At 37.9% G+C, this 16,597-nt stretch overlaps 1 protein-coding gene and 1 long non-coding RNA gene across 3 annotated transcripts in view; both read right to left on the bottom strand.

Moving 5' to 3' along the window:
• LOC125786751 (uncharacterized) overlaps positions 1–16,597 on the bottom strand; it is a 112,886-nt gene that overhangs the window by 5,912 nt on the left and 90,377 nt on the right. The gene's annotated exons all lie outside the window — the stretch shown is intronic.
• usp30 (ubiquitin specific peptidase 30) lies at positions 328–16,009 on the bottom strand. Of its 2 annotated transcripts, none has more exons than XM_007233474.4 (13): positions 15,803–16,009; positions 13,595–13,704; positions 13,324–13,506; positions 12,445–12,548; positions 12,158–12,256; positions 12,027–12,072; positions 11,246–11,340; positions 8,877–8,936; positions 8,489–8,575; positions 7,630–7,704; positions 4,915–5,137; positions 4,485–4,593; positions 328–3,441 (listed from the first exon to the last, which is right to left on the bottom strand). In XM_007233474.4, the coding sequence occupies exons 1-13, from the start codon at positions 15,874–15,876 to the stop codon at positions 3,192–3,194; spliced, it is 1,515 nt and encodes a 504-aa protein (XP_007233536.3). In that variant the 5' UTR covers positions 15,877–16,009; the 3' UTR covers positions 328–3,191. The 2 variants fall into 2 exon arrangements, with proteins under 2 accessions (XP_007233536.3, XP_007233537.3); XM_007233475.4 differs by lacking the exon at positions 15,803–16,009 and adding an exon at positions 15,224–15,747.

Below are 16,597 nucleotides of genomic sequence, written 5' to 3'. Positions count from 1 at the left end.
TATATATATTTTTTTCTTTCAATCTGCAGATGTAACTAAAGGTTTAAAAAAAATAACATTTATATATATATATAAATATATAATGAATAGTTTCTCAATATTTAATACTTAATATTTACATAATTACATGTTGTCTTACAATTTTCACTTAGAATTTTGCATTATCATTTTAAAATTCAGTGAAAAAATTATATAGAGAACTAACCACTAAAAAACTAAGTAACTATACTATACTATACTATACTATACTATACTATACTATACCAACAAAACAGTGAGGGTGTATAGGTAACATACATAAGTGAACAGATGCTATAGTACACACAGTTCATTTTTAAATCTGCAGAAATTTATTTAGGATAATTTAAATGTGAGAAAACATTCAAAATTCATTCTTACCATCATACACACGGCAACGGGTCATCATAAAAATATATCTCAGTGCAAATAGCAATTATACAACATACAATTATCATACAACGTCATTTCCCCCTCCGTTCCTCTGAACAGTCCTGCGAACAGCGGCTCCTCTCTACTGAACAGATTCATATAAAGGACAGATCGCCCCCTCAACTCACTAAACACACCAGCAGCAGCAGCAGTTTCCCACAGGCTTATTTTATCTAGTGGGCTCAAAATTTGGAGAGTTTATATGGTTTAAGTACATTTGAATTCTGACTCTTCTTCATTATCATGATTAAACACACATGATTGGAGTTGTGTTTAAAGCTCCATAGAGACAAACTGAATTCAGAATTAGGGTTAGTTAAAGCACTGTGCTGCACATGGAATACTATTTGATTATTAATTGGATTATTTTGACATATAAGCCAATATAAGTGACTTTTAAGACTATAAGGTGCGCCTTATAATCTGGTGCTCCTTATGTATGAATTCTACCAGTCAGGTATTAAGGAGCAGTAAAGCCACTCCACTGAAGTACAGAGTTATACAGGAGTTTCAGTTTAGTTCTCCAGGCTGCACAGAGACTACAGCAACATTAGAATTAGCAGCTAACGACAGGGCTAAATGCTAGCTATTTCGCCGCTCAAAGGTGAGTATATCGACCTGTATCTTGCGTGTTTCCCCGTGTTAAAACAAGCTATTTGTCTTACTGGAACACGTAGGGTTCCTCAGTGTAGCGCTGTTGAGTGGCATTGCTAATGCTCCAGCCTTAGTGCTGGAGAAATTTGAGAATCTAAGATTACTGTATATAATTTAAAAACACTTTACTCACCCAAATAAACAGTTTTCAGGAGAGAAATCTGTGTAGATTAACATCCAGCGCTCGTTTGACTTTAAAAGAAAATATTTTGCTTAGTTGAATTGCGTAAAACGGAAATCAATAAATCCATTAATAATTCCTATTATTTAATTATTTGGAATATTAAGTATTTTGTCTTCTTAAATAACAACACAGACGATGTGAAGTATTGTAGAGATCATCAGTATCAATGTGGGCAACATATAAAATATTGTGTCATGAGGTGCCCTGTGATTCACACCCCTAGTTAGCATTGCGCTAATTTAGCGAATTACGCTGTTTACTACAAATTACCAGTGTATTGTAGTAAGACTATAGCTGTGCTCCTTCATCTAGGCTGCAGGCGAGATAGCCTAAATTTCTTGGTTTCTACATCATATAAGGTTGAGAACTGGTGCACACAATTTAGATGATTTTAATGATTAGTTTCGATGTAAAGATTGGTGTCAGAAGGGGTTCAGTTGGTGTTGTGTTTAAACCCTGATCACTAGATGGCAGTGTTGTACTCTGTCTTCAGATCTCATAATTCTGATTGGATAAAAACTTAAGCAACTTTTAATCCAATTTAATAATACAGGATATGGTAGTGTGTTTTTTAATACTATTAAAGTTTCCTAAAATTAACTGATTTAAACAAATCACAATATATCATACTGCCAACAGTACCGCAATATATTGTGATACAGCTCTGGAAAAAATGAAGAGACCACTTCAGTTTCTGAATCAGTTTCTCTGATTTTGCTATTTATAGGTTTATGTTTGAGTAAAATTAACATTATTTTTTTATTCTATAAACTACAGACAACATTTCTCCCAAATTCTAAATTAAAAAAAATGTAATTTAGAGCATTTATTTGCAGAAAATGAAAAATGGCTGAAATAACAAAAAAAATGCAGAGCTTTCAGACCTCAAATAACGCAAAGAAAACATCATATCATATTCATAAAGTTTTAAGAGCTCAGAAATCAATATTTAGTGGAATAACCCTGATGGATTTTAATCACAGTTATTTCATGCATCTTGGCATCATGTTCTCCTCCACCAGTCTCACACACTGCTTTTGGATAACTTTATGCTGCTTTACTCCTGGTGCAAAAATTCAAGCAGTTCAGTTTGGTGGTTTGATGGTTTGTGATCATCCATCTTCCTCTTGATTATATTCCAGAGGTTTTCAATTTGATAAAATCAAAGAAACTAATCATTTTTAGGTGGTCTCTCATTTTTTCCCCAAAGCTGTATACTGAATAATAACCAATGTATTATGATATGTATTGTTTTGCCAAGGTCTTGCCAAAACACAGCCCTATTTAAAAAGTTCTTAAGATTATATTAACATCATATATCTATGTGAACCAACAGGCTACTGAGGAGTCAGTCATCTTCATTGGACAGTCTATCCTAAGCCCCGCCCCCTAGCTCAACTGCTCCCTTGGCATCCATTAGAAGTGAGGATTAGTTGTCCAGGCTTTCAGCTCTTGTCCAGCTCTTGTTCAGAAAATAAAGAAAGTTATCGTCCGCTGTATCATCTCTAGATCACGTTAAAAAATAATAAGGAATTTCCTTCGCATCTTTAATAGTCTTTATATTATGATGTTCAGCTTCATTAAGCCCAAAAACGTGAAGAGAAGCTGGAGTCCTACCAAACACGGAGAAAACTGGCAGCAAAAATACACCAAAATCTGTCCTCAGTGGTTTATGATGCCACACTACTCTCCATAGTCTCCATAGTAACACTATCTCTACTTGAAAGAAACAACGATAAGAACAAGATGCAGTCCAGGCAGGTTCTCCGTACGTCCTTCAAAATCTCTCCGTTCTTTAAGTTCTCTGTGAGAGATCTCAGTCCATCAGGGCCACGCAGGGTTCTGGTAGGACTGTACCCAGCAGCACACGCAGAACCTCAGCAGAACCTCAGCAGGTCCAGGGCTACTCCTCCGCCCGCAGGCCGGCCAGGTTCCTCACGCGCTCGTAGAACAGCAGATACGCACTGGAGGACAGCGCCTCCTGCAGGCTGGCCTTCCGCACCGAGTCGTCCGACACCCACAGCCACTGAGGGCTGAAGGGGGCGGTGCTTCGGGGGGAGGGCGGTCCGCGGCGGTACGTGATGAAGTGGCCCGAGTGCATGTCGCCGTGGTGCACCAGCACCGCCGTCAACCGGAAAAGATACTCTGACGAGCTGCAGGAACAGAAACCACTCAGATTTATCATATACAGCAAACAGAACAGGAAATATTGATTTTAGTGATCTAAAGATTTTAGCAATCTATAGGTGAGCCGTCAAGAGTGTGCATTATATGGAGCTAGATTTAGGGCGTTTCAGTGTGTCTTTACTATCGTAACAACGGGAAAAGTATGCCTTGTGTGGCTCAAAATACGCAAAAGGCATGTACTAATTCTCTTAATTAATCAAGGCTGTGGTTCATTTTGGGTGTAACGTGAAAAAAAACAATGACTTTGGCAGATTGCCATTCCACCGCGCAGCTACCTGGACGTGTCCAATAAAAATGATGTTTAACACTTTTTGTTTACTTAATAGTTTAGATGACTTTAGTATTAATCTACAATGCAGGACAATAAAAAAAAATAACTAAAAACACTGAATTTAACATATATTTATCAGTGCATCTCAAAAAAATTTAATATCTTTGAAAAGTTAGTTTATTTCAGTATTTCAGTTCAAAATATTAAACTCATACTTTATATAGATGTATTACAAACAGAGTGATCTATTTAAAGCATTTATTTATTTTATTGTTGATTATTTATTATTGATTATTGATTATTGACTTACAGCCAATATAAACCCAAAAAGCAGTGTCTCAAAAAAAATATATAGAATATTATATAAGACCAATTTGTGCTATTGGCATTGTGGGCAGTGTGCCAAGTCCTGCTGGAAAATGAAATCTGCATCTACATAAAAGTTGTCAGTAGCAGAGGGAAGCATGAAGTGCTGTAAGATTTTGTGGGAAAACAAAACTGCACTGACTTTAGACTTGATAATAAAACACAGTGGATCAACACCAGCAGATGACATGTCTCTCCAAACCATCACTGATCATCAGTAAATTTTACATTTCATTTAATGTAAATAAAGGGAGCAGAGTCTGGAGGAAGAGTGGAGAGACACACATTCCAAACTGCTCGAGGTCTAGTGTGAAGTTTCCACCAATCAGTGATGGTTTGGAGAGTCAGTATTAGTTGATGAGTCTGAATTACCTGTAGTCGTATGTGAGGTTGAGTTGAGGACTGAGAGAAGGAGAGTGGATGAAGACGGAGGGGAAAGCTCCGTTAGAAAGAGGCTTGTTGTTGTTGTGGTGCTCGGGGTCTAAGAGGATAAACAGAATAACGTTTAGAGTTAAATGCAGCATTATATTTTATATAAAACCTGCATTATTACTAACATTATTATTATTTTTATGCATGGTATGGCACAAGGGGCTACAGTGCTCCCTCAGAAGCTCCCAGAAGGCTTTAGACCCATTTCTGGGCCTTAAAAACTCTTTCTAGTGAGCTGCTGCCCCCTGGAGCCTCAAGGGTGTCTAAACAAGCCTGAAATAATGAGGGTGGTGTGTGAACACTAAACTAAAGTTCAGAGTTCTGTAAAACACTTGTTTACGTGGTTCCTGATTCTGTATGTCTCTCTTACCGAGACCGTTGGCTACGGTTTGGTCGTGTGCGTCCGCCGTTGCTCCAGTGCTGCTGGGTTTATTGGCCCTGCTGGGCTTCTGTAGTCTCTGAGCTGCACTGCAGTGTTTATATCGGTCCATGCTCAGGTACTCCGAGAACTGCACATGCTCCTGCCTTTTTATAGGAGTGCCCTCAGTGGACCAGGTCAGCCTCTGAAGGTGAATACACAGACACTGGGGAAGCTGGACAGAAACACATACATAGACAAACAATATATGTTTAAAAATATATAGCAGCATTACTCAAAGTACATTGTCTCAGATAATAATTACCTGCCCTCTAAACACTTATAGAAATACATCAACAGCATACAGCTCAATATCACTTAACTATAGCAAATATTTGTATGTAAAATGTACAGTAAGCAGAGAAAATTAAATACTAGACAAAATAATATTTGTGGACTATTTAACAATTGATCATGGATAAATAATTATTCATACTGAGTAAAAACTGAATGATTCATAGTGGACACTGAAATATTCAGCATCTTGAATTATGCAGTATCCACCATGAATTATTCAGTATGCCCACTATGAATTATTCAGTATCTACTATAAATTATTTAGAATGTCCACTATGAATTATTCAATGTTGTAATTCAATTTATTATGAATTCAGCATTTCTTTGAAATAGTCAGTATCCACTATGAATCATTTAGAATGTCCACTGTGAATTATTCAGTATCTACTATAAATTATACAGTACACCCACTTTGAATTATTCAGTATCCACTATGAATTATTTAGAATGTCCACTATGAATGAATCAGTATCCTCTATGAATTATTCAGTATCATCTACAAATTATTCAATGTTTCCTCCATGAATTATTCAGTATCCACTATGAATTATTTAGAATGTCCACTATGAATGAATCAGTATCCTCTATGAATTATTCAGTATCATCTACAAATTATTCAATGTTTCAACTATGAATTATTCAGTATCCACTATGAATTTATCAGTATATCCACTAAGAATTATTTAATGAATTCACTATGAATTGTTCTGAATATTCTATGAATTATTCAGTATCCACCATGAATTATCCAGTATATCCACTGTGAATTTCAGTATTCTCAATGAATTATTCAGTATCCACTATGTATTATTTAGAATGTGCACTACGAATTAAGTATTCTCTATGAATTATTCAGCATCATCTACAAATTATTCAATGTTTCAACTATGAATTATTCAATATCCACTACGAATTATCCAGTATATCCACTGTGAATTATTCAGTATTATTCAGTATCTACTAGAGGTGTGCCAAAAAATCGATTCACATAAGAATCTTGATTCTCATTTACTACGATTCAGAATCGATTTAAAATGTCCCAAAATCGATTCTGAGGGGCGGGTTTTAGACTGATTTTGGGCTGGGTATTTTTGTTGGACCTGGCAACCCTGGGGATAGGGCTTGTCCCTTCAAACGGAGATCTTCCAGACACACACAGAGCGTAGGTGTTTGAGAATCACCGGTAAGATGGCAGAACAAGCACTATATTACATTAGATTAACGTGTAGTTTCAATGTTTTATGGCAGAATGCTTCATAACAAGCATAAAAAAGATCGCTAGTAGTTAGTTTCAGTAACTGTTAGCTAGCTAACTAGCTAACTTTCCAGTTCCACCTTAAATAACGCTACAGGTGGCAGCGGGCTGCAGCATTTAAGGCGGAACGGAAAAATAACAATAAGCTAATCAGAGCTAATTTCAGCTCCTCATCACAGAGGAATTAAGGAATGGACCATATGAATTAATTTCTCCACCTCCTGCCCCCTTTCTGAAGAAATACAACGACCTTAAATTAACTAGTTAATCAGCAGCTGCTCCTGAACTTTAGCGCTCCACTGCTATCATCACATCAGCCCAGCAGCGTCACCTACACACCACCGCTAGTAGCCTGGTAATAAAGCAGTGTTATTTATTATTTATTTATTGTTCATTAACGTCATTGTGATATCCCAGTGATTCCTCTGTCACTGAGGACCCACATTCCTGCACATTTTATTGTTTTTGTAACACATTACCTGCTCCAGGACCAGTGTATATTATGGAGGGTTTTTTTTCAATAAGATTCATAAGCCAGAAGCAGAAATTTTTATAATTCAAATCGTTTTGAATCAAAAATCGATTTTGAATCGAATCGTGGCCCCCAAAATCGGAATCGAATCGAATCGTGAGATAGTAAACGATTCCCACCCCTAGTATCTACTGTGAAATATTTAGCATCTTGTATAAATATTTTTTTTTAGTGGATACTGAATAACTCATAGAACATGCTGAATGATTCATAGTGGATACTAAAGAATTCATAATGGACACTAAATGACAGATCATAGTTACTGAATAAGTTATAGGTAATACTGTATGGATAATAGTAGAAACTAATTAATACACAGAATTTACTACATTATAAGAGTAAAGGTAAAGAACGGTTTGTTGTTTAAGGGGTTAAAGTGTAAAATGCGTTAGTGGATCAGAATGATGTAATCAGTGTACTGAATTAGTTCTGTGTTGACTGGACGGAATTAAACTCCAGACGCTGGAGATCTGAGGACGAGATCTTCTCTCTGAAAGAAGAGACGTCACCCAGTTGGCGTGTGGGGAGGACGAGCTCAGAATAGGAATGTGTTCTGAATGAAGAGAATTAGAAGCACAGCCACCTTTCCAAGCTTAAGCTGCTTAATGAACGTCGTCCTCTGGCTCTCCTGTCCGTTCACCAGCTCTCCCGTCTGGGTCTAAACACACAAAACACACAGCAAGGAGACATTAGCTTAGCATCGCTAGCATCTCTTCAGTTACAGGGTTCATACACTTTATAACCAATACATTTCCATGATTTTTGATTACTTTTTCAAGATGTAAAGGCAAAATGTCATGACAATACGATTTTTAAACTGCAGACATGGACAATAACACCAACAATCAACTAAAACTATAATTAAAATTGATTATAGTAGGCCTAAAATAAATCTGACACACGATCTTTAATAATAAAATGTGCGTTAGATCCTGAGAGCTCCATTGTGTAGTTAAGGCTAAATTACTGAATTAATTCTGAGCTGATGTTTTTGTAGCTCAAAATAGACTTTATCCATCGATAAATGGAAACACAAAGATTTGTAGACCAAATTTCCATGATATTTTAAAAACTTTCTGGGTGTTTTAATTTTTCCAAAACTTATCCAGGCCTGGAAATTGCTATTTTTTTAAGTTCCATGACTTTTCCAGGTTTTTTATGACCGTATGAACCCTGAGTTAGTATAAACAGACAGGTAGCAGATTCTAATTATGTATATAAAAAGCCAATATTACACTAATGACCAGCAAACAACACACTGTGTGACCCTTATGGTTATACAGAAAATGTGACTAATATTTGTTTTGGGCCTGTGGAAAATTAAATACCTGTTGGAGTGAGATTTACACTAAATTACTCACTACATTTTGGGGGGAAAAAACTTTTAATGGGGAAGAATAGCTGTTATAAACGCCATTAACAGGAACTGAATCACAACCTACCTTGGTGCAGTTCTCACACTCCACCTCTTTAATGGTTTCAGATGAGATGAAATGCTGAAGACACTGATCCAGAGTTACAGGCCGACCCTGCGCACAAACAACAATCAGATCTGCTTTAAAAAAAGGCAACAGTACTGAACGATTGCATTGCAAGTGTTACAGAAAAGTAACAGAAGCTACGATCACATTACCAAGCTGAAGTGACTTAAATCTGATTTAGTGCTCAATGTGACTAAGATCTGATTTTTTCATGGCTGTGTGAACGTGCCAAATCTGATTTTATTTAATTTTTTTTTTTGCCAAATCCGATCTGAGCAAAAAATCGAATTTAAGCAATGTGGCTTATAACGTGAACGTAGTCCCAAGCACATTGGTCTGATTTACTCACCCACTGAACAGCAGGAATTGACAGAGAGAGGCTGTCAAACGAGTCATAACGCACAGGACTCTACAAACACGAACAACAGTATGTCATTAATACAATATAAAGCAATTATTACTATTACTACTACAATAATAATGATAAACGGAATGACAGAATAAACAGAATAAGTTGTGAAATATACAGGTGCATCTTAAAGCTCACCTTCCGTCGTTTTTTCTTTCATTTTAAAATGTCTAGTTGTGGTCTCTAGTATGAATGAATGACATGTGAGCCGTTTTTGTAAAAAAAAAGTGCTCAGGTGTCTCTGTATAGCTCTTTTTTAATGGACTGTTTTAGGGGTGTGTCCAAAATGACCGGATTCCAGCTTTGCTCATGAATATTCATACATGCAAACAGCATGCAAATATCTCGGAAAAATCGGATTTTCGCGGAAGGTGACCTTTAAAAAAAAAATAGAATATCATTGAAAAGTTACTTTATTTCAGTAATTCAGTTTAAAATGTGAAACTTGTGTATTAGAGTATTATATAAGACCAATTGATACTTTTGGCAGTGTGGGCAGTGTGCCAAGTCCTGCTGGAAAATGAAATCCACATCTCCATAAAAATGATCAGTAGCAGAGGGAAGCATGAAGTGCTGTAAGATTTTGTGGGAAAACAAAACTGCACTGACTTTAGACTTGATAATAAAACACAGTGGACTCTCCAATCTACCTCCAGACTCTGATCCCTTGATTTTTACAAATGAAATGTAAAATGTACTGGTGATCAGTGATGGGTTAGAGCAGGGGTGTCAAACTCATTTTGGCCGAGGGCCACATTGGCATATTGGCTGTCCTCCGAGGGCCAGATGTAACTTATAAATGTAATAAAATGTAACCAAATGTAATATATGTAAATGAATGTAATTACTCCTTAATGTTAAATAACTCTCAATATATTATTTATTCAATCAAATATTACAGTTGCATGGAAAAAATGTTTGCTTGTTGCTCTAACATAAATCCTTTTAATTTGTCATGTCATGAAATCCAAAAACTCCATCAATCAAGAACCAAACTATTCAAGTGAATAGAAATGACATCAAGTTATATTAACTTTGAAATTATTAACTGAAATAAGGCTTAATAAATATAAAATCAAAAATTGTGAGCTGTTAAGAACATAGCATTTCCTCAGATTTAGCAGTTCCTCATCCAACCACTAGCAGCACCACAAGTCCGCAGTCTTTACTGAGTCAGAGCTACAGCCCAGCCACGGGCTACAGGGCTCAGCTCAGCCAGTCTGGAGCGTTTTTAAAATTTTTAAGTTCTTCTGTGTATGAAATAAAGATTTTTGTAACCGAATAATACAACTCTCTACAGTTCATCTTTCAGCCCAATCAGCTAACAGCAGCCGTTTAGAGCATGAGTCACTGCTGGGATTACATTATAAACAGGTCAGTTAGCGCGCTGCTAACCTCAGGATGTTTATAACTACGGAGTTTAGTGGACACACCACGGCTGCAAGGTTAGACTGTTGAAGGCTACTGAAGACCATTAAAGGCTATTGGAGGTTATTGAAAGGGTTATTGAGGGCAGAAATCAGTAAAGGCTGGTTAGATAAGTGATTCACGTCCTCGTACTTTGCTGCGGTGAAACTGCGACTAGCGCTGTCCCAGTGATGTTTATTAACGTCATTAAAACAGATTTTGTCAGCTATTGTCTGATAAATATTTACACAGAACTTATATCTCTCCTAAAAAGCGTTTATTTTGGTCAGTAACACTCTTCGTAACACAAAAGGCATACCGGTCTTTCGCCTTGAAGCACAGCCGTCCGTCTGCATCAACTTCTCTTTTTCTGGACATTATGGGATAAACATTTATATGTCTCAATTCCACCCGCGAAGTTACACCTTCCCTCCGGCAGGGTTTCCACATCAATGACTACACTGCCGTGTAGTGGCAGTAAGCCGTAACTTTGCGGGTAATACAATCGACAAGCATTGTGGGAAATGTATTTTTTGGTCAAAGAACGCTTCTGACTTATTTATTATAGACACTAAGATCTTACAAGCTCTCGCGGGCCACATAAAAAGACGTGGCGGGCCACATTTGGCCCGCGGGCCTTGTGTTTGACACATGTGGGTTAGAGAGTCATGTCTGTCATCTGCTGCTGTTGATCCACTGTGATTTATTATCTAAAGTCAGTGCAGTTTTGTTTTCCCACAAAATCTTACAGCACTTCATGCTTTCCTCTGCTACTGACAACTTTTATGGAGATGCCGTTACATCTCATTTTCCAGCAGGACTTGGCACACTGCCAAGAGTATCGATTGTTCTTACCATACTTTTATGAAGATGCAGGAGGATAATGGGAGCTGTATAAATACCTGCCGCTCACAGCGCTTGCAGGCCATGTAGCTGGTCAGACGTCCGTGGAAAGGGTGCTGGGTCCTCCAGAGGCTGGGAATGGGGTGCAGCGGACCTAAAGACACAAAACACTAATTAAAAAGATCGATTACCAAACAACGCTGTGAGAGAAACTGGATTTTCAAGCATGACTGTTTCAGCTTACAGAGAGCTTTCACTGCAGAACAGTTTACAGCAGGTTTCTGTTACAGTACACCACTGCCTGTTATTACATTCACCTTACATCATCCTCTTTTTCAGACTTATAAACAGCTTACTTTATTATACAGTATTATTATACCACAAATACAGCTCATATTCATACAGTTTTAGGAGTTCAGAAATCAATATTTGGTGGATTAACCTGGTTTTTAATCACAGTTTTCAGGCATCTTGGCATCATGTTCTCCTCCACCAGTCTTACACACTGCTTTTAGATAACTTTATGCTGCTTTACTCCTGGTGCAAAAACCAAAGCAGTTCAGTTTGGTTTGATGGTTTGTGATCATCCATCTTCCTCTTGATTATATTCTAGAGGTTTTTAGTTTGGTAAAATCAAAGAAACTCTAATTTTAAGTGGTCTATTATTTTTTTCCCAGAGCTGTCTATAATACTGGATCATTTTCTTCTATAAATAAATGAATAGGTCCAATATTTATCCATTATTTGTTTGATTTGGTTCTGCTTAACTACACTAAGAACTTGTGAAAATCTAATAAAGGTTTTGGGCAAATTTATGCAAAAAATAGAACTTTAGCTCACCTCGACTCCTGCAGCTGATGGCTTTTTCACTGGACTCTGCAGATTTCTGTAACGACAAACATCATACAAATTACTGTAATATTTTTTAAACATGAAAGGATGCCTGTGTGTGTGTGTGTGTATTTGTTTACCTCCAGTGTTTCCATGTCAAACAGGTGAGTGACTTTGGGCTGCTGGTCGCGCTCCTCTTCCAGAGAGGAGGTGAGCACGTGGAAAAGTTCATGAGCATCCTGAGGAGAAAATCACATTATATATACACAAACATATTAATAAAAATACATTAACATGCAACTATGACTCAAATTATTTCATACAGCATATAAAACCCAAACACACAAAAAAAAGAGAAATAAGATTAATAGATTAATTTACCACAATTTTAGACAGAACTGTCTCAAAAGAGAACACCACCACTCACCTGTTCCTCAAAGGAACTGATGTGCCACCTGTGCAGCCGAAGAGCTTCTAACAGGCATCCGGCGTCCAAGACATCGTCCTCCACAGGCTCATGACTGGACAGAGCTGCGCAGAGAAACCAAGAGAAATCAGCAAATGCGGATTAACTTCATCCCACATAACTTAATCTTTTTCTTCCTTTTAATTTTTTAAATATAATTTTACAAACTTACTATAAGCCTCAGAATAAAAGGTGTTGAGTAACTAAGTACAAATATTTCATTATTTTACATTATTTTATAAGTAGAAATGCTGGCTATCTATACTTTACTGTAGTAATTATTCTTAAGAGGTTTTTACTCCTTTTACTCAGTGCTTTGCATCTTTTTTTTTTAAACAGGTCTGAGATCAGAGATGAGATTATTCAACACTCATTTAAGCCCTATTCGGACTGGATTAGTTTCTCAGGGGTTTCTGGGGTAATTTTTCTTTTTTATGTGGGTTTTTTATCCTCTGTGATTTTATTCCCATCCAGAACAACCATGTACGTGTTTTCTCCGACGTCCTCTGAGAAAATTACAGGCTGAATCATTTACTGTTTTTCTCTGAAATCTGTGGTCCTTCTGTGTTTCGTCACTTCAAGTTTAATAAAACAGCTTTTTGTCCACTGCCACGCACCATAATTACACTCTTTTTCACAGATGTCCCCCCAAGAAACTAAACCCATCCGGATCGGGTTTTAAAAACAATTGGAGATGCAACACATTCTGATCTCCGATCAGCTGTTTAGACTTAACAAAACCTGATTTGGGACAAAAATCTATTTAGTTGAATTTGAGTTTCGAGTGCTATTGCTGCTAGAAACACAGTAAAGTCAGAAACAGACTCGGACGCGCTGTACCTTTAAGCAGCTGCAGCAGAGTTACAGACAGCCGAGTGTCCGTCTCAGGCCTGGCTAGACTGATGCTGCTCTGGCTCTCGAAGTCCTCCAGCCACCTGACGAAGGACGGGCAGGCCGCCAGACCCTGAAGCAGCGAGTTCATAAAGCAAGTGTTTCCCAGATTCAGCAGCCCGGGAACTGTACCTGCAGGAAACGCCACAAACCAACAGTCAGTGATTCCAGTAACAATAATTTTAAAAAGCTTCACAGGAACACAGCCTGGGTTCTTTACCTTTCCTCTTCTTCTTCCTGTCTGTGATCGGACCCCACAGGACGTAAACCCCGGCGGCCATGGCAGCGGCGATCCCGCCGATCAGACCCCAGTTCTTCATCATCTTATTCCTGCGACATAACCAGACACAGTTCATAACATCGTCAATAAACACATTTTTTAAAACTTAAAAAAAACGTCACCAACATAAACTCCTTATATTTAACTTTTTAAGGAAGTGTAAAATATGTAAATCACTGTAATTTATAAAGGAGTTCTTTACAGGTTTCTGACAGAAGCAGAAAGTCTATCTACTAAAATTCACTCTGCAGCTTCTATGTGCAAAGACATACCTTCTCCATTTTCACAGGAAGCAGAGATAAAGAGCATGGCATGGTATATGAAACAATGGTTGATTAATCAGTAAAAATAAATAATAAAATAAAATAATCTTTAGCAGCAGCCCTAGTGAGCCATACACACAGACAGCAAGGATGGAGAGCATGGCAGAAAAAAATGGTAAATAATCGGGACAAAATAATCATACGATTAGTCGACTACCAGAACAATTATTAGTTGACTTGCTAGCGATAGAGAAAGCTAGAAACAGGAGCTGTATGCACACAAAGCACAGACAGAGTGTGTGGCAGAAATAATCACTGACTATTTGACTAATCTGAAAAATAATTGACAGATTAGTCGACAACCAGAACAATTATTGGCCAATGAGCTAGGGATGGAGCGCATGGCAGAAATAATCGCTGACTATTCTGAAAAAATATTATCGTACAATTAGTCAACTACCAGAACAAGTATTGCCTGATGAGCTAGCGATGGAGAGCATGGCAAAAATCCTCGCTGAATAATCGGTAAACTAATCGACAGGTTAGTGGACAACCAGAACAATTACTAGCTGACGCGCTACCAACAGAGAAAGCTAGAAACAGAGGAGCCATATGCAGAGGAAGAAGAGATGGAAAGCATGGCAGAAATAATCGCTGACTATTTTTTTTAACCGAAATAATTATCGAAAGATTAGTTGACTACAAAAACAATTATTAGTTGAGATGCTAGCGATAAAGAAAGCTGGAAACAGAAAGGTATGCACAGGAAGCAGACATGGAGAGCATGTCAGATATAATCATTGAGTATATGATCAATCGGAAAAATAATCAACAGATTAGTCGACTACCAAAATAATCCTTCATTGACGCTCTAGTTGCAATTGCATGTCTGTGTCTTTCACCAACACTGCAAAGAAGTTCAATTCAGGTAGCTATTTAAAGCACACTGAATGACTGTTTCAGTCTCTGTTTACATACTGAATGATGTGGCTAGAAATTTAAAACCTCTACTTAGACAGAACTGGAGGAAATGGAGAAACATCAATAGACAATGATAATCAGAAATCCTGAACAAATCCTGAATGTAAAGTTTAAGAATATTTAAGCATACTAGATTAGATAGTCAGGGAGCTAGTAAGGACTAAAACTAACCAGAATACTAAACCAGTGACAAACAGATCTCTCTGAACACAAACTAGCTGTTTAATTTAAAATCACTAGAAAAACTAGAAGCACTATTAGTAAATAACAGCATAAGAGCTATTACTAATACCTAGCTAGTAAATATAAAGGTTTTTACACCCACCTGTGCTGGACTGAGGGTCCATGCCACTCACCCTGTCCTTCTGAATGAAGATTAATAATAATAAATGCTAAATTAGACTGAATAAGGCTGTTTCTGTAAACAATAACACGCCACAGATATTGACTATAACCTATAAATACCTTTAAACCCTTTAAATCATCTGCTGTACTTAGATAACTAAAGCTCTGCCAGTCTTCTGATGGTTTACCTGCATGTCAGTGATCTCAGGCTGTAAATAAAGCTGTATAACTGATTTTAGAGCTGGTTGTAGGTCGTCAGAGCTCCTACACTAAAGCACTGAGCAGTAATTCTCCAATGCAGACTGTTAGCTTAGCTCTGTTAGCCTAGCTATACCTGTTTTAACCTGTATGTAGCTCTGTTAGCCTGTCTGTAGCACTGTTAGCCTAGATTTAGCTCTGTTAGCCTGTCTGTAGCTCTGTTAGCCTGTGGTAGCTTAGCTGTGTTAGCCTAGCCCATGCTACCAGTGAGTACTGAGCTCCGGCTGTTGCAGCAGGCTCCGCCCCCGCTCCCTCACCCTGCGCCGGTCGCGCTCCCCGGCCGCCCCCCGCTCTCACCGACCTGGCGGAGGACCCCGTGCGCAGAAACTCCCGGACCAGCTGGTCTGCGGCCTGCTGCTGTCCGCCCCAGCGCATCTTCTCCCCGCCGCGGAACCGCAAACACGCCGCGAGCTTGTTGCTCCACGGTCCCGGTCCTGGTGCTGGTCGCTGGTTTACGACACGACGGGGCGCGTTCCAATACGCGCCCGCACCCTGGAGTGCGCACAAATGTTGTAGGGCACTCGGCTATTCCGCCTACAACACATTCAGAAGGGGTGCGTCTCAATTGCCTGCTTATAGAACTAAGCAGCCCCTGAAGGGACATGGGGTGGTGAGCACCACATACTAAGTGGTGAGGTCCAGATATTAAGTGGTTAGCAACACATTTTTTAATGAAAAAATAACCCTACTATTCCCTTCACATAAAATAAAATAAAAATCCAATCTGTATGTTTTCTCATTATTCAATATAAAATGCTATCTCATTATTTTGAGACGCTAAGTCGTTTTTTTTAGATGCTGTCTCATTATTTTGAGATACTTTCTCATAATAAACTTCAATTATGTTGTTAACAAAATGTGTTTTTTTTTTTGTTAACAAGAAGTGCATATATGTATATGTATGTAAATCCAAAACATTTTATAGCTCCTTTTTTAAGTTGGTCCTAAATTTTAGGGTTGGCAGTAGAACATACAAAACACATTTCACAGAACTTAAATTAGACCAAATAAATTAAGTGATTAGAAGTTTTAATTTGTGGGATTTTGACACTTGAAAGTAAGAGGCAGGGGTATAAAGGAGAAATGGGACTGGGCC

This window comes from Astyanax mexicanus, chromosome 22, assembly GCF_023375975.1.
Source record: "Astyanax mexicanus isolate ESR-SI-001 chromosome 22, AstMex3_surface, whole genome shotgun sequence".
NCBI lineage: Eukaryota > Metazoa > Chordata > Actinopteri > Characiformes > Acestrorhamphidae > Astyanax > Astyanax mexicanus.
The sequence above is the reverse complement of the archived record's forward strand: the minus strand, read 5'-3'. Positions and strand labels throughout refer to the sequence as shown.